Source organism: Heterodontus francisci, chromosome 22 (genome assembly GCF_036365525.1).
Source record: "Heterodontus francisci isolate sHetFra1 chromosome 22, sHetFra1.hap1, whole genome shotgun sequence".
Taxonomy (NCBI): domain Eukaryota; kingdom Metazoa; phylum Chordata; class Chondrichthyes; order Heterodontiformes; family Heterodontidae; genus Heterodontus; species Heterodontus francisci.
In genome coordinates, this window is record NC_090392.1 from 71,365,279 (window position 1) to 71,383,308 (window position 18,030).

The 18,030-nt window shown below is 41.6% G+C and overlaps 2 protein-coding genes across 4 annotated transcripts in view; one reads left to right on the plus strand and one right to left on the minus strand.

Annotated features, from left to right (window-relative positions):
- Positions 1–18,030, plus strand: part of rps25 (ribosomal protein S25) — a 27,287-nt gene continuing 9,257 nt past the window's right edge. For 2 of the 3 annotated variants that reach the window (XM_068053998.1, XM_068053996.1), the window contains exons 1-5: positions 1–86; positions 1,497–1,592; positions 7,508–7,691; positions 8,427–8,525; positions 8,964–9,000. In XM_068053998.1, the coding sequence (XP_067910099.1) occupies positions 84–86; positions 1,497–1,592; positions 7,508–7,691; positions 8,427–8,521 (378 nt within the window). In that variant the 5' untranslated portion in view covers positions 1–83 and the 3' untranslated portion in view covers positions 8,522–8,525; positions 8,964–9,000. Of the gene's footprint in view, positions 87–1,496; positions 1,593–7,507; positions 7,692–8,426; positions 8,526–8,963; positions 9,039–18,030 lie in introns of those variants that run through there. The other variant, XM_068053995.1, reaches the window with a different exon arrangement.
- The window catches only part of cenatac (centrosomal AT-AC splicing factor), a 19,737-nt gene continuing 11,999 nt past the window's right edge, over positions 10,293–18,030 (minus strand). The window contains exons 6-11 of the mRNA XM_068053994.1: positions 17,882–17,943; positions 15,967–16,081; positions 15,094–15,133; positions 13,101–13,187; positions 10,828–10,960; positions 10,293–10,492 (exon numbers count right to left, since the gene is read on the minus strand). Coding sequence (XP_067910095.1) covers positions 10,417–10,492; positions 10,828–10,960; positions 13,101–13,187; positions 15,094–15,133; positions 15,967–16,081; positions 17,882–17,943 — 513 coding nt within the window. The 3' untranslated portion in view covers positions 10,293–10,416. The remainder of the gene's footprint in view (positions 10,493–10,827; positions 10,961–13,100; positions 13,188–15,093; positions 15,134–15,966; positions 16,082–17,881; positions 17,944–18,030) is intronic.

Genomic DNA, 18,030 nt, shown 5'->3' on the forward strand with positions numbered 1-18,030 from the left:
CGGAAGTAGGCGCCGCGCTGGGGTTTCCTAGGCTGCCGGCGCAGGGGTTCTTCCTTTTCGCTCCGACATCTTGAAGCGGCAACATGGTGAGGCAGCGCTGTGGCGGTGAAGAGGGGGGCCCGGGTCCAGCGGCAATCCCACGCACGAAGCTCTGTGGGCCGGAGGGGCAGGGAGGGAGGGAGCGAGGATGGAAGGCTGCAGCCCGGGGGGCAGGCCGGAGAGCGGCAGCAGGGCCACCGACTCTGGCTCGCAAGGCCGGGCCCACGCTTCCAGCATCCTCGCACCAAATTAGCAACCTTTCCCCTCAGTGTGTGAACTGTTCTGGGCAGCACACATTTTAGGAAGGATAGATTGGCCTCGGAGGGAGTGCAGCGAATGTTTCTCAGAATGATATCTAAACTCCAAGGCTTTAATTAAGAGGAGAGATTACGTAAAGTAGGGTTGTATTCTCTAGAATTTAGAAGGCTAAGAGGTGATTTGATCAACGTTTTCATTATATTAAGGGCAGCAGATAGGCTAGATAGAGAGAAACTATTTCTGCTGGTTGGGGAGTTTAGCACTCGGGGCATAGTCCAAAGATTGGACTATTTTGAAGAAATTATACTAAATATCAATATAAATTAACCGCAGTGTAAACTGCATCTTTTTTGATTCTACCCCATCTATTTATCAGAAACAACTTTCATTCATACAGCACCTTTTAATGTAAATTAGATTTTCAGGAGTGAAGTTATGAATCACTTCTGCATGCAGAGGGTGGTAGGATTTGGGACTCTGTCCCACAAATGGGCGGCACAGTGGCGCAGTGGTTAACACTGCAGCCTCACAGCTCCAGTGACCCGGGTTCAATTCTGGGTACTGCCTGTGTGGAGTTTGCAAGTTTTCCCTGTGTCTGCGTGGGTTTCCTCTGGGTGCTCCGGTTTCCTCCCACATGCCAAAGACTTGCAGGTTGATAGGTAAATTGGCTATTAGCAATTGCCCCCAGTATAGGTACGTGGTAGGGAAATATAGGGACAGGTGGGGATGTGGTAGGAATATGGAATTAGTGTAGGATTAGTATAAATGGGTGGTTGATGGTCAGCACAGACTCGGGCCGAAGGGCCTGTTTCAGTGCTGTATCTCTAAACTAAATGAGAACTGGCTGCTTGATCAGTTAACTTTAAAACTGAGATTGATGGATTTTTGTTGAACGGATGTGGGGCAAAGGTGGGTAGATGAAGTTAGATTACAGATTAGCCATGATCTCAGAATGGCAGAACAAGCTGGGGATAGCTAAGTGGCCGCCTGTTCCTATGTTCCTTTGGCCATTTGCATGGAGGTGGGTCTGTTCTCCCAGCATGAATTACTGCCAGTTTAGGCGATGGTTACTTTTTGTTGGAGATTTAGGTTAATCCAATTTTGAAAATGTTTCCATTGTGCCAAAATGCATTACGATTAGAAATTGCAGCTGTATGGTGTAATCTTTTATGAAATCCCTCTTTTTTTTTTGCTCCTAGCCTCCTAAAGATGACAAGAAGAAGAAAGATGGGGGCAAAGGGGGCAAAAAGGATAAAGATCCAGTAAACAAGACTGGAGGCAAGGCCAAGAAGAAGGTATGCCCTTTATAGCCTCCCTTTTAGATACTGACCTGTAAAACAAAGAACTCAAGCTGTTGCAAATAAAGGCCTGCTCAGGTCGGGGGGAAAAAAACCCCGTCCCGAGTCCCTCTGTTTTCTCCAACCCGACCACCGGAATGTTCCCTTTACCTACCTTGCGACTCCGAACCTTCAGGAAGCTGCAGCATGAGAGTGATAACGTCATAGAGACGCTCACTTGCTCACTGTGCAGACTCAGTTTCCCTCCTTGACGTCCCGGACTCCCAGCTCAGGTAGGTTTTTTACTTTTAACACTTACCAGCAGAGCAAAATGCAATTCTGGCTTTGTGTCCCCGACTTGGCCTGACTCGAGCCGGACCTGGAAGAGCGACCTGAACCGACACATTGTCGGGTCCCGTTGGGTTCGGGTCGGGTAGCAGGCCTTTAGTTGCAAATATGAAACAAAAAAACATTCAGGTCGGACAGCATCTGTGGAGAGAACAGGCAGAGGGAAATTAACATTTAGGATACAAAGGGTATGTACCTGAAATGTTAACTTGTCTGTTCTCTCTGTAGATGTTACCTACCCTACTGAGTATTTTCAACGTTTTCTTTTTTTTCCTTTCAGTATTCCAGTGGTTACATTGCCTTTTTTGTTTATTTTCTAACTTGCAGTATATAACCAAGGGTAGGAAAATATCACGTTAAATTTGTGACTCACATTGGAAGAATTAATCTGAGTTTGGTATGGAATGATGGGCTTGAAGTTTTAATTTTGCTTGCTGGAAAGTAACAGGTGGTGTACAAAGTATGTATCTTGCTGATTATTTTCATATGTAGATGCTTTGTACAGCCCTGAATCTGGTTCAGGACTGGCGACTGGTAAACCACGTTGCCGTCTCTTTTTTTTGGAAAGGATAGCTGTAGGATTGCATAAAAGTATAATCATAAATACGTTTAAAAAAAAAAAAAATCCCAAGTTACATGTGCTATGGTGAAACTGCTGTTTTTCTCTGTTAAATACAATCTATTGCCAAACATCGAGCATAGTACAAATAGGATAGTTGTGTGGAAGGAAGTATTGAACAAGATAGCACCAGTGAGCAAGAACAGTTAGTTCCAATACTTTGTACAGCGAGGGTCGACAAGTGAATTCAGCCATTTTCAATGTTTCCTTATGGTCAGAGAAAGCTAGAGTGGCTTGTCGTCACTTAGTTCAGTGCTTTGCAATAGCAGATTGTCTTCTTACCATCTTGGTTGGAGAGATTTTCATATTGTTACTGTTGCTGGCCTTTGTGAAGAACCTTGAGAGGACCAAAATGTTAATCTTTCTTTCAAATCTCGCCCCGTCACCTTTTCCTTGAAGATGTTAAATGGGATTGGGCTACGTGTTCTTTAACCTTATCCATTCTTGCTGCTTTGATTCTTATGCTGTTTAAAACATGGCCCCATCACAGCTGAGCCCATCCCTCTTCTCGCCTCGAATTCAACCATGCACTTTCAACATAGGTCGTTGTAAAGCATTAGTGAGTGGAAGCCATGACTGTCCTCTTGTTCTCTCTTTCCCCCTTTCCGGCTGGCGATCAGTAATTCTGTACAGGTCAAGGATTGAACAATGGGCCAACTAGGTGTATATACCCCAAGTGTCACATTGAAACCTTGGTTTGAATTTGCCCTGCTGGGGTAAAACATCTTTATCTCACAACTAGTCTCAAATGAAGAGCTTGTTTGATCTTGGCCACTTACTAATTAAAGTGGAATGGGAAACATGGATGAGTACTTAATAAAAGTACTCCCATGTTTCCATTATAATCATTTTCTGAACTGCAGAGGAGGGGGAACATGTTAACGGCTCAGTTGTGATTGGACTGATGTTGCCCAAAATCGTCTTCAGCTGTTTTCACTGTTAACTAGAAGACAGTCAAAATGTGAAGACTTGGGGGCAACTTCAGACTGTTGATATGTTTACTGTGAGATCATAAGAACATAAATAGGAGCAGGAGTAGGCCATTCAGTCTCTCAAATAAAAGCAAAATACTGCGGATGCTGGAAATCTGAATTAAAAACAAGAAATGCTGGAACCACTCAGCAGGTCTGGCAGCATCTGTGGAAAGAGAAGCAGAGTTAACGTTTCGGGTCAGTGACCGGAAACGTTAACTCTGCTTCTCTTTCCACAGATGCTGCCAGACCTGCTGAGTGGTTCCAGCATTTCTTGTTTTTAATTCAGTCTCTCAAGCCTGCCTCACCATTCAATAAGATCATGGCTGATCTGTCCCAGGCCTCAACTCTTTTGGGCCTGCTCTGCATAACCCTCGACTCCCCGAGATTTCAAAAATCTATCTACGTCCTTAAATACATTTATGACCTAGCCTCCACAACTCTGAGGCAGAGAATTCGAGATTCACCACCCTTAGAAGAAATTCCTTCGCATCTCAGTTTTAAATGTGTGCCCCCTTATTCTGTAATTATGTCCCCTAGTTCGAGATTCCCCCACTAAAACAAAGAACAGCACAGGAATAGGCCATTCGGCCCTCCAAGCCTGCGCCGATCCTGATGCCCACCCAAACCAAAACCCTCTGCACCTCCGGGGTCCGCATCCCTCTACTCCCATCCTACCCATGCATTTGTCATGATGCCTCCCAAATGTCTCCATGGCACCTGCTTCCACCACCTCCACCGGCAACAAGCTTCAGGCACTCACCACCCACTGTGCAAAGAGCTTGCCTCACACATCCCCTCCAAACCCCGCCCCTCCCACCCCAAACCCATGTCCCCCAGTAACCGACTCTTCCACCCTGAAAAAAAGCCTCTGACTATCCACTCTGTCCATGCCGCCCACAACTCTGCAAACCTCCTTCATGTCGCCCCTCCACATCCACCGTTCCAGCGAAAACAATCCGAGTCTATCCAACCCCCCCCCTGCCACAGCCAATGCCCTCCAGACCAGGCAACATCCCGGCAAACCTCCTTTGTACCCTCCCCAAAGCCGCCTCGTCCTTCTGGCTCTATAACGTAAATAGGACTCCAATGACATTTAACTCTGTCTGAGCCAGCCATGGTCGCAGCACTAATTGACTGAATGCCGCAGAGGCCCTCCAAGGTAAGTACTTTTCTTAGTGAGGTCAGAAATAGGAATGCTCCTCCAGGCCCCACATGGAAAGTTTGGACACGAAAATGAAAGCAAAATACGGCGGATGGTGGAAATTTGAAATAAAGTGGAAACATCTTCTCAACATCTACCCTGTCAAGCCCCCTTAAAATCTTATATGTTTCTATAAAATCACCTCTCATTTTTCTAAACTCCAGTGAATAAAGACCTAACCTGTTTAGCTGTTCTTGATAAGACAACCCCATCATCCTAGGAATCAGCCTAGTGAACCTTTTCTGAACTGCCTCCAATGCTAGTAAATCCTTCCTTTAAATACGGGGACCAAAATTGTACGCAGTACTCCAGGTGTGACCTCACCAACACCCTGTACGGTCCCTATTTTTAACTATAACCCCCTAGCAATAAAGGCCAAAATTCCATTTGCCTTCCTAATTACTTACTACACCTGCATGCTAACCTTTTGTGTTTCATGCACAAGAACACCCAGATCCCTTTGTACTTCAGTATTTTGTAGTCTTTCTCCATCTAAATAATAATCTGCCTTTTTATTCTTCCTACCAAAGTGGATTACCTCACACTTTCCCCACATTTAACACCATCTGCCAAGTTTTTGCCCACTCACTTAACCTATCTATATCCCTTTGCAGATTCTTTGTGTCCTCATCACAACATGCCTTCCCACCTATATTTATATAGTCAGCAAATTTGGATACTCTGCACTCTGTCCCTTCCTCTAAGTCATTAATATAGATAGTAAATAGTTGAGGACCAATCCTTGTGGCACCCCGCTAGTTACAGCTTTACAACCTGAAACAGACCCATTGATCCCGACTCTCTGCCTTCTGTGTATTAGCCAGTCCTCAATCTATGCCAACACATTACCCCTAATACCCTGAGCTCTTATTTTGTGCAATAACCCTTTATGTGGCACCTTTTCAAATGCCTTCTGAAAATCCAAATACACTACATCTACTGGTTCCCCTTTATCCGTTCAGCTTGTTATATCCTCAAAGAACTCTAACCCATGTTGACTCTTGTTTGATTGCATTGTTTTTCTCAATGTCCTGCTATTTCTTCCTTAATATTGGACTCCAGCATTTTCCCAATGACAGATGTTAAGCTAACCGGTCTGTAGTTTCCTGCTTTCTGTCTCCCTCCTTTCTTGAATAGGAGTGTCACATTAGCGGTTTTCAATTTGTCAAACCCTTTCATAAAACCATGTTGACTCTTGTTTGATTGCATTGTTTTTCTCAATGTCCTGCTATTTCTTCCTTAATATTGGACTCCAGCATTTTCCCAATGACAGATGTTAAGCTAACCGGTCTGTAGTTTCCTGCTTTCTGTCTCCCTCCTTTCTTGAATAGGAGTGTCACATTAGCGGTTTTCCAGTTCGCTGGTACCCTACTGGAACCCAGTGAGTTTTGGTATATTATGACCAATGTCTCCACTATCTCTGCAGCCACTTCTTTTAAAACTCTTGGATGCAGGCCATCAGGTCCTGGCGACTTGTCTGCCTTTAGTCCCATCAGTTTGTCCAGCACCTTTTCCCTTGTGATAGAGATTGTTACACGTTCCTCCCTCCCATTTACACCTTGCTCATCTATTATTGGGATGTTTATAGTGTCCTCCACCGTGAAGACCAATGCAAAATATTGGTTTAAATTATCTGCCATTTCCCTGTTCCCTGTTAATTCCCCAGTCTCATCTCTAAGGATCCCACACTTACTTTAGCTACTTTCTTCCTTTTAATATACCTGTAGGAGCTCTTACTGTTTGTTTTTATATTTCTTGCCAATTTACTTTCATAATCAATTTTCTCCCTCTTAGTTTTTTAGTCATCCACTGCTGGTTTCTAAAAAAAAATTCCAAATCCTCTGGCCTACCACTCGTTTTTGCTGCATTGTACGCCTTTGTTTTTGATTTGATACGTTCCTTAACTTCCTTTGTTATCCATGGGTGGTTCATCGTTCTCAGAGTCTTTCCTTCTGACAAGAGTAAATGTTTGCTGAGTGTTATAAAATATCTGCTTAAAAGTCTGCCACTGCTCATCTTCTGACTTCCTCTGTTTAGTCTATCTTCCCAGCCTGCTTTAGACAACTCTTTCTTCATACCTCTGTAATTGCCCTTGTTTAAGTTGAAGACACTGGTTTGAGACCCAAGTTGCTCACCCTCAAACTGAATTTGAAATTCTACCATGTTATGATCGCTTCCCCCGAAAGGATCCTTAACTACGAGATTTCTTTATTAATCCTACCTCATTACACAATACTAAATCTAAAATAGCCTGTTCTTTGGTAGGTTCTGCACCATATTGCTCTAAGTAACAATCCCTGGGACACTCTACAAATTAGTCTTCCATGCTACCCTTGCCAATTTGATTTGTCCAGTCTATATGCAGATTAAAATCATCCATGATAATTGAAGTGCCCTTCTTACCCGCCTCCATTATTTCCTGATTAATATCTTGTCCTATATAGAGGCTACTTTTCGGGAGCCTATAGACCACTCCCACCCGTGATTCCTTTCCCTTGCTATTCCTTATTTCCATCCTAACTGATGCTACATCACGATCTATTACACCTATATCAGGCTAGTTGTCCTACAGTGTTTTGGTTCATTCAAATGCATTTACCCCCCACTGCATATATCAGGCAAATAGTATTAGCACCAATGTGCCTGCTCTATGTATTTACTTTAGGTGTGTAGTAACCAGTTTGTCTTTTCTGTTGGTATTTCCAGTTGAGTGTGCTGTTAAGTATTTTACTAAAGCTGTGGATGCTTTGCAGCCTACTCATAACAGTCCTTGTTTTGTACAATTGAGTAGAAGTGGTCAAAAGGAAAAGTAAGAGACAAGCTGAACAACTTGATCCTGTTTGACAAAGCCACTTACGATAAACTGTTGAAGGAGGTACCCAACTATAAACTCATCACGCCTGCAGTCGTCTCTGAAAGACTAAAGATCAGAGGTTCTCTGGCCAGGGCTGCCCTCCAGGAGCTGCTTTCAAAAGGTAATTACACACTTCACATTTTGTGCTATGTTTTCATTGTGACAGTGGCTTATGGTGTGATTCAGGAGGAGACAGTGGTTAGTGCAAGAACCCTTTTAGCTGCTTACTGCATAATTTGCTTTGAGTCTGATTGTGAACACATTGTCACTTTAGCTGTATAATTTGTTTGTAGGTATAAACATTCTGGTAAATTATTTTTGTTTAAGCAATGATTGTACTTTCCTCGGTCACTGTTTCTGTATCCAGACCCCTCACCACCCCCAGTCTTTTCCCCCCTCAGTTGCTCAGTCAAAAGTTTTTAAATCATTTATTGAAATTTGTTCTCCCATGGGCAGTTGGCAAGGATCTATTTATTGCCCATGAAAGTGGTGACGGTTGAACCATTACAGTCCTTCTGATGATGCTTCCACAACAGCATTAGGTAGGGATTTTCCAGTATTGTGACCCAGAGCTGAAGGAACAATATATGTCCAAGTCAGGGCATGGTGTACCCTTTACATAGCTGCTCTTGCCCTTGATAGGGAATGCCCACATGTGGGGTCATGTTCTAAAACATCCTTGCATTGCAGTTATAATTACATGACTGATTTTGTCACTTAAGTTTTAATGTGTTGAATTAGTAAATATGTTCCTTTTAAGAATTCCACATCTTGCCAATAAACTTGTGTTTAGTTCATGGTTAGTGGCACTTATGATTTGGTGGATTGTTTCCCATGTAACTGTTTTGTTTTGCAGGTATGATCAAGCTGGTGTGCAAACACAGAGCACAGGTTATCTATACACGAAACACCAAGGGAGGGGATGCACCTGCTGCTGCTGATGACGCATAAACAGGTATTATGCAATTCTGAATGTACGCCTGGCATTTTCTGTTCTTTACAGCATATGAAGGAGCAAAAGGTAGTTTGTTTAGCTTTTGAGCCAGCTACTGGTCTTTTTGCCTCTTTCCGTTGGGGAATGATGTGCTTTACTTAAGCTTCCAATGGCATGAGCAAGGTCATATGTTCCCAATGTACAGCACCCTGGAGCTGTGAACCTCTGGCAGCTGCTGCTCTACACAGTAATCTGCATTTGGTTGAACCAGTATCTATAATCCTTCCCTGTGGTGCTGTCAGCTCTTTGGTAAAGCTCTCAAACAATTATTGCCAGTAATTTTGGGTAATGTGTATATTGTCAAACTTGCATTTAATTTTCTCAAGATTCATTGGCATGTTTTCAGATTAATGAAATAAAATTTAAGGTTTTCTGCTAAAATTAACTTTTTTTTTCCAGGTTCTGGGATGGATTCCATGTGAAGATCCTTAGATATGTATGTAAAAACAACAAAATAAAGCTGCCATTACTAGAGACCTGTGTTACTTGTGAATAATTGGAAAGGAGATGGAAATTTCTGCATCTCCTGTTGCCTAATTTCTTATGCAGGATGGGAGGATATTGCATTGTTTGTTCTAATGCTGCCTTTTAACCAGCTTGGCCAAGTTGGGATGATAACTGGAAGTGAGGGCAATACACTAGGTTACACTACATTTATGCATATAAGTTAGAGAATGGTGACTTAGTAACAACCATTATTTAGAAGTAGGTGCTACCTCCATTGTCAGTTTGTAAAATGTTTTATTTGGGGATTAAACATTCCTGGCCATGTATTTGATATAATTATGCTACTTAGTAATGGTGTTCACATTATTTCTAGCAAAGCATTGTGCTGTGTACAGGCAGACCCTGTCTCAAAGCACAAGATCCCCTTACAGTACAGGTTTTGAGGGGTGCTGGTGTTTCTCACTGTAGTGTATTCTAATTATAAATGTAGGAAAATATGGATCAAGTTAATGAGTTCACTGCTAGTCTACAAAATAATGCAAAGCTGTTTGCGATTACAAGGGAATCTGCCATTGTTTTCATGGGATGTGGGTGTCTGGCGAGGTCAGTAGTTGCTGCTCATCCCTGATTGCCCTGGATAACTGAGTGGCTTGCTTCAAAGGGCAGTTAAGAGTTAACCATGTCATATGTAGGTTGGACTGGGTAAGGATGGCAGATTTTCTTTAACAGGACATGAATGAAACAGATGGGTTTTTACAAGAATTGATAGTTTCGTGGCACCATTACTGAGCCTAGCTTTCAATTCCAGACTTGAATTGAATTTATGTTCCCCTAGCTGCTGTGGTGAGGTTTGAACCCATGGCCCCCAGGCATTAGCCTAGACCTCCGAATTACTAGTCCAGCAACACTACCACTAGACCATCTTTCTCCTTCCCTCCCCCCCCCCCCCCCAGTGCTGTTAATTAAGAAAATGGAAGGATGGAGATAACCACATAACATTCTCAACTCCGTTTCAAAATAAGGTATTACATAAAAATGGGGAAGTCTTCTATTGATAGATTATGGCTAGTTTAAAGGATCAAACGATGGACAGTCCATTATTTTCTCATTAATTTTAGTTTACAAAATTTAAGGCCAGTGAGATCAAATTCTCCTTTCAAGGAAGGAAGTTAGTCAAAGTTGGGTGGAATGGCATTTTATAAATAGACATGGCTACTTAGCCTAAAACAGTTGGAGTGCAGATAGGTTGGTGCTTGCTTATTGCATTGGACTTGTGCTATGTTTCAGATCTATTTACCTAATTTATTCAGATATACAATTGTTCAGTACAACAATTTACATTAACATTTAAGTATTTCTTTAAAGCACAAGAAAAAAAACATCAACCATTTTCCTCTCCCCAGATTCATTTCTTGGCATGGTCCACTGGCCATCTCTTTTCTCGTTTTCTTTTCTTGCCTTCCTCTAACCTGAACTGATGCCTATAAAATGAAAAACTCAATTCAAAGAGTTGGACAATGCTTAGTTAAATATTGAGGCTAGTGTTATCACCAAGCTTCAATCAGGAACAAGGACAATATTGAGAACAACTACATAAGAGAACAAACCTTTGGGGCAATGCTGAATGAATAAAAGCTTGGTGTGACTGGTTGAGACAGGCTGGAAATCAGGCAATATGGTTACAGAAGCAAGTTAGTGAGAGATTGAGAAGGAATACATTAAGATTTTACATTTGATTTACTACACTGGGATGAGAGCTCTTACCTCTGCATCCTGTGGTACTGGGGCCAGGACTGCAAAAATCAAAGTTTCTAACCTGGATTGCCACCTCCTGCCGTCATTCCACACTCGGCCAAACGAAGGTAACCAGGAATCATCTGTTTCTGACAGGTGGTTGAAATTTGCACCCACTCTATTTGGAGGAAGTTTCTTCAGTTTTTCTTTCTCTTCTAAAATAAAAACAAATCTTGAATGCGTGAAGAATTTAATTGTACTAGTATACCAGAAATGAAAGGGAATGATTTCACAACACCCAGCTAATGGTTTGCTGTAGCTTAGCAAGTCCAACTTTTGCCTTTAGTCGAACTTGATAAAATTACAAATGCAAAGTGGTTTGGTCCACCATGCTGGTGTTTCCCCTCTACTATAGTCCTAATTCTATGCCTGCCCTTTTCCTGCATACTGTTTCAATGTCAGAAGTGCAGTTCTTTGTCCCAAAATCACATTAACTGCCTTTCCATCCACACCGGCTTCCACCAAATCATCTAGTCTTCTCTTCTAATGAAGCGATCAGATTTGTATTTGCTTATACCACTAGCAGCCTGGTACAACTGAGGCAAATATCCACTGGATGTTTATCTCCATGCCAGCATATAGATTCACCATTACATCTTTTATATTTATGCCCTAAAACATTGTATGCCATTGGCTTTTTTGTGGCCTTGGAAGTGTAACTTTTAAATAGTGAAACCTAAACACCAAATCCTTAAGCTCTATCACTCAACATTTCCCATTCAAAACGTAACTTTTCATTTTAGCTCAATTACCACCTCTAACAAAAATCCAACTAAATTATTTTAGTGGCCTATTTCAATTATTGTCTAAATATCACTTCCTCTCACCCTACATTGATGTACACACATGAACAGAGACAAATCACAAAAGAACCTGAGAAATAATGAAGGGGTGGAAGTAGTTCATTTATATGTGATGGAGAATGGGAATGTGGGTGAGATATTACTGGTGATAGGTCATTACATGTTCTTGCTGTTATTGGTGTTCCAGTTATTCTCCAAATAATGGGTTGAGTATGCTACCCCAAATGTCAAGGCTTGATAGTTCTAAGAACTCCTTTTTCCCCAGGAAAACTCCAGAGCAAATTCAAGATGGAGAAACCATAAAATTACCTTACTCAAATATCATCTTTTTCTTTGGCACCTAGAAGAGCAGCAGCTGGCACATGGGAACACTACCAGTTGCAAGTTCCCATCAAAGTCTCACCATCCCCACTTGGAAATATGTTGCTCTTCTATCATCGTTGGGTCAAAGTCTTGGAACATCCTACTTAACAGCACAGTGGGTGTACCTACACTGTAGCGACTGCTGCAGTTTAAGAAAATAATTTACTTTCACCTGCTCAAGGACAATTAGGGATGGAGAATAAATGTTGGCCTTGCTGGTGGCACCCACATCCCATGAATGAATTTTAAAAAAAAATCTTAAACTGAAATTGGAATATGGTGTGTAGCTTGGACACCCTGTTAGAAAAGGTGTTGTGGCTTTTGCCAATACAGCAAAGACCAAGAGGTAGCCTCAAAAGGTGTTCAAAATTATGACTGTTATAATGCTGGTTTTCCTTCATCAACAAAACAGTAACCTCGACAAATTTAAGACAAAGAATTAAACCGGTTCAAACAATTCTGACGGTTACAATATGCCATTTATTGCCACAAGCTACTGTTAAAACACACTAAGAAACGACAGACATTTCTTCAGGATTATGGGGAACAAGAAGGGAGGATGGGATTAGATTAGTTATTAAACTGGAGAAAAGTAGAAGTACAGATTTGATGGGATAAATGGTCATTTTAAATTTGAGCTCATCCAAACCCTTTTCTTAAAACATGTCCCACTGGCCCCTGTGCTCACTGACCTACGTTGGCTCCCAGTCCACAACACCTCAATTTTAAAATTTATCTTAAATTTTCAAATCCCTCCAGTGTTGCCCCTCCCCATTTCTGTAACCTCCTTCAGCCGTACCAACCCTCATATCTGCACTCCTCCAGGCCTCTTGAGCATCCCAGATTTTAATTGCTCCACTATCGACAACCATTCCTTCAGCTGCCGAGGCATTAGGCTCTCCTACTTTATCTTACCTCTGACCAATGTTTTGGTCAACTGTCCTAACATCTCTAGGTGGCTTGGTGTCAAATTTTGTTTGGTTATATTTCTGTGAACCATCTCGGGATGTTTTTCTAAATTATATAGTTATAGGCCCTATATAAATGTAAATTGTTTTCTGTGCATGATGATTCCATGACATCTCAACCCATTCTAATTGAATGGACACCTAGAATATCAAACACATACTCTGTTGGATAAACTCCTCATAAGATGGCCCTATTGGTTTTGGTGTAGTGTCTGGATCTTCATCAATAAGCCAGGGTGGAGTAGCACCTGAGGTCAGATGTAAAAATTATTAGTGGGAGACAAAAATACAATCACTACAGCACGATTTTAATTGGAATAGATTTTGCTTCAGTTTTAATTTGTATATAGTTGATGGTTGAGAAAAATAAAAATGGCAATACTTACCTAAAAACAGCATTGTTTTTATTGTACAAAAGAGTCCAATTTCTTTTACATAGCTCAAATAGGTTTACAATGAGATTTTGTACAATAAACCCAAAAAAGTGAAGATACAGATATCCACCAAGATGATTTATCACCCCCACCTATTGATCCTGAACTTTCTTGGGAGTAAATTAAATTACAATTTTAAACAGAAAAATTTATATGAGAAATGATTTGCAGTTAAACAGATAGGGTAATTGGTTACATTATGATATACATAATCAAAGACCCAGATGGTGAGTTATCCGTTCACGCATCTGTTGTATCGAAGGGTGGGAAATGTGGGAGTCCTTCGCGACAGTTCAAAAAGGCAACTATTGCCTTGCTAGTGACTCCCACATCCTCAAGATATTAAAAGGAAAAAAAAAAATCAAAGAGGGAAAGGGGAGAAACCAAAGTTAAAGTTCAAACAAATATAAGTCTAATTTTACACATGTTGCGTCACTGTAAAAAAAAAAAGTATTCACATTTTTACAAATAGTTTACACCAAAAACCATTAAAATAAAATCTATGGCTTCCACACAAGGCAATCTCCACTGAGGTGAAATTTATTATCAGATTTTACAGTACTATAATTGCATATAGATAATAATGCATTTCACAGTATGACTTGGATGAGGAAGTGGAAGGCTGGGTTAGCAAGTTTGCCGATGACACAAAGGTTGCTGGAGTTGTGGATAGTGTGGAAGGCTGTTGTAGGTTGCAACGGGACATTGACAGATGCAGAGCTGGGCTGAGAAGTGGCAGATGGAGTTCAACCTGGAAAAGTGTGAAGTGATTCATTTGGAAGGTCGAATTTGAATGCGGAATACAGGCTTAAAGACAGGATTCTTGTTAGTGTGGAGGAACAGAGGGATCTTGGGGTCCATGTCCATAGATCGCTCAAAGTTGCCACCCAAGTTGATAGGGTTGTTAAGAAGGTGTATGGTGTGTTGGCTTTCATTAACGGGGATTGAGTTTAAGAGCCGCGAGGTTATGCTGCAGCTATATAAGGCCCTGGTTCGACCACACTTGGAATATTGTGTTCAGTTCTGGTCGCCTCATTATAGGAAGGATGTGGAAGCTTTAGAGAGGGTGCAGAGGAGATTTACCAGGATGCTGCCTGGACTGGAGGGCATGTCCTACGAAGAAAGATTGAGGGAGCTAGGGCTTTTCTCATTGGAGTGAAGAAGGATGAGAGGGGTACAAGATGATGAGGCGCATAGATAGAGTGGATAGTCAGAGACTTTCCCAGGGCGGAAAGGGCTATCACCAGGGGGCATAATTTTAAGGTGATTGGAGGAAGGTTCCGGGGAGTTGTCAGAGGTAGGTTTTTTTTTTCACAGAGTGGTGGATGTGTGGAATGCGCTGCCAGTAGAAGCAGATACATTAGGGGCATTTAAGCGACTCTTGGATAGGTACATGGATGATAGTAGAATGAAAGGCAGTTAGTTTGATCTTAGAGTAGGTTAAAAGGTTCGGCACAACATCGTGGGCCGAAGGGCCTGTGCTATACTGTTCTATGTAACTGCATGTTAACAGCAGTATTCACTCGAGTGATATTCAAGTCACTACACCAGACTACTTTTCACTCATCTACTGGAAATTGCAAATTACTTAATGTGAAAGATGTTTGTTTATTGATTACAGCACTACCCCAAGTACTTAACACAATCATCTTTTGCCCACATCCCACTTCAAAATCAATTATATTACACACTGAAAACCTGTACAAAGTGATATCTTCACCTGTGTGAATATTCCCAGTTTCTGGTTTGGATATCTGGAACTGTAGAAAAAGTCAGTGAGATGTTAACTGAAAATCCTAGCAAACCAAACAGGTATATTTACATCTAAAGGTTTACTTTGAATTTATTAAAATCTAAATAAAAATGCACAATTTAAAAAAATGTTTAGGCAAATGTCAATACCACATTGATATTCTCATATGACCAAGCTACAAGGGTCAGCTACATGTTTAATTATACAACAGTGGTCATTCCACTCCGAGAGTTATACGAACATACGGTGTTTAAAATATTTCAACACCATAAGCACTAGTAAATGCAACTGTATAAAATTTATTTAAATCATACTGTACACAATTAAAAGCCAAGTCAAGGGACTTAAAATGTCTACACACTTCAAATTTTCAGAAAGAAAAGTCTCTAACTTGCAGCATTTTTACCAAAAGCTTTTTAAAATACAAACACTTTCAGCAAAAACCACCAATATTGGAGATTTACACACCAACTTTAGCATAAACCACTTCACTGTGTTGGTAGTTGGAGTGTGAACATGACCAGCTGACTCGTGATCACACTTGGAGCTGCAGCTTAAATGTCAGGGTCAGCAAATCAGCTCCAAACTCTTTGCTGCAGTAAGCAGCCCTGAAATGCCAGAAAGTAGAAGGGAGTTGGAAGAGCAAGTGCAAATTCTCCCTCCAAACCCAAGAGCAATTCACACTCAGCTCACTGCAATGTAAAGGAATCGGGGTGCAGCTGCATTGCACATCAAACCGTCCTTCCATTTTAATGTCTTTCACTGCAACATATACTACCATGCACCCAAAACACATGTTAACACTTCAGGAAAGTGCCTCACTATATATTTACACATCACCTGGTCACCAACGAAAGTCAAGGTTTGTCCATTTGTCAGATCACCAGAAGAAGGGAAATGTACTCCACTCGGTCCAGGTTCTGTCTCTTCAGCTCTATAGGTACTAACATCACAACTTGCAGAGAAACAACAGAATTAGCTGAACAATTTTTTTCCACAACTGAAGCAAACATCAGGATCAAATTTTCTTTGGGAGTATGAATTTCTCTCTCTCCTCTGGACCACGGTCTACCTGCACCAGTAACATGCAGCATAGTCATGGGGCTCTGGCCTGAGCAACAGCAGGCTGAATACCCTTGGCAGTTCAAACACAAGGAAATAAAAACAGTGAACCTATATTCTCACTGTACCATGGCACCAGACACATGAATGGTTCAGTCTGCTGCAATATTAAGACTGGAAACTTAAGACAAAACAGCATTTTTACTTTCACTAGTCCTCCTTAAACCCACTGGATTTCATGGTGTTACATGTTCATAGTGGGTCTTCCCATCAGTAGTTTTATGTTGGAATAAGAAAACCATCCAAACAATTGCTGTCTCAGAAATGTTCCCCTTTCTGACACCTTTTCATCTGCAGATGGTGGAGCCAGAGAGAGCAGGGGTCTGGGGAGAGGGGAGAGCGACAGCAGGTGTGGGGAGAGTGCGGCCAAAGTCCTTGCTGGTGGCGGGTGCGCTGTCCTCCTTCCCCCCGCCGCTCACCGACCCCACCCCACCTGCTCACTCACCGCCCACTTGCCACACTCTTGACCACTGGCTCACTCCCTCCCTAGGCATTGTGTGCTGCCATGTGTTTAGGTTGCCATAGTGTGATTATTTGAGCAGCGCCATCTTTAATCCTGGCAGCTGCCTGACATTAGAGACCGACGTTTTAGTGGCACAGGCGGCATTTGTGCATGTCATTGCAGCGCCACCTAGTGGTGGCATTGGCAGCAAATGCAGCCTTGCTAAATAGCTATTCTCAGATAGATTTAGTTTAGTGCCACCCTCCCTGGTTTAAACAGGACTATCAGTCCTGGAAAAAAAAAGATTTTAACCATTAAAAGGCAAGTGGAAAATGCCAGTAACTTACAGGATCTATGAAAACATGGATCGGCAATGTCACTGGTTCTCCCGACACTGCCCACTCTATATTTTAACGTCAGTGACTATTTGTTTAAAATACAACCCTGCTTAAACACAAACAAATCAAATCTGAAGATGGGGTGCCGTTTGATTAAAATGCACTATTTTTCTGTTGTGGGCAAGGCATTATACGAGTTATTTCTCTCCCCAACCTTATACCATCTGAAGTCACTGCACAACCGCAAATAATGTTTTAGGAGGGGGTGGGGGTAAAAAAAAAAAAAGGAGGGATGGGAAGAAAAGGAAAGAAAACACAAAAGACACAGTGACAGGGGTGGTAAAGGAGATAGAAAACAATCTGAAATCCTTCCATCCTCTAGTGGTTGAACCCTATATATCTATGAATGAAACTGGATTCACAGTGCCACTGCAAAACCAGCTGTTGAAAGATAAACAAGACCCAGACACACCACCAATAAGACAAATAATTTGATCCTAGGTCAGTATCAGTGTCTCTCCCCTTCTCCATTCCCTCCTGTTCTCAACCACCCGCCGTGGGACAAACTGTTAGAATTAAAGCAATGCCTCTTGATTTATGCACCTCTTCCTGGGGTATGGTCCCATCACAGCCAGTCTTGTAGCATCTGGTCATCCAATACTTGGTCAATCTTCAGGTGCGAGTCTTGATAATGAATGTTTGCCTGATCCTACCTTTACTCAACATTCACATATGCACTTTCCAACATAGATTAAAAGATATCACAGGTAGGTCTGGCTGTTATGATAATATTTAAACATTTCTGCAACATACCGGTAGAGATTTAAAAAGAATGAAAACACCTTTCTCTTACCTCTCATAGTGGTTGATTGCAAACACTGGGAGTCCATCAATAGAATTCTGCTCTGCCTGTGACTGGTTTTGATTCAGGAAAAATCAACACTTTTTTTTCTTAAAGTTTAAAATACATCAACATAACTATTGTAACAGAGATGCATAAGC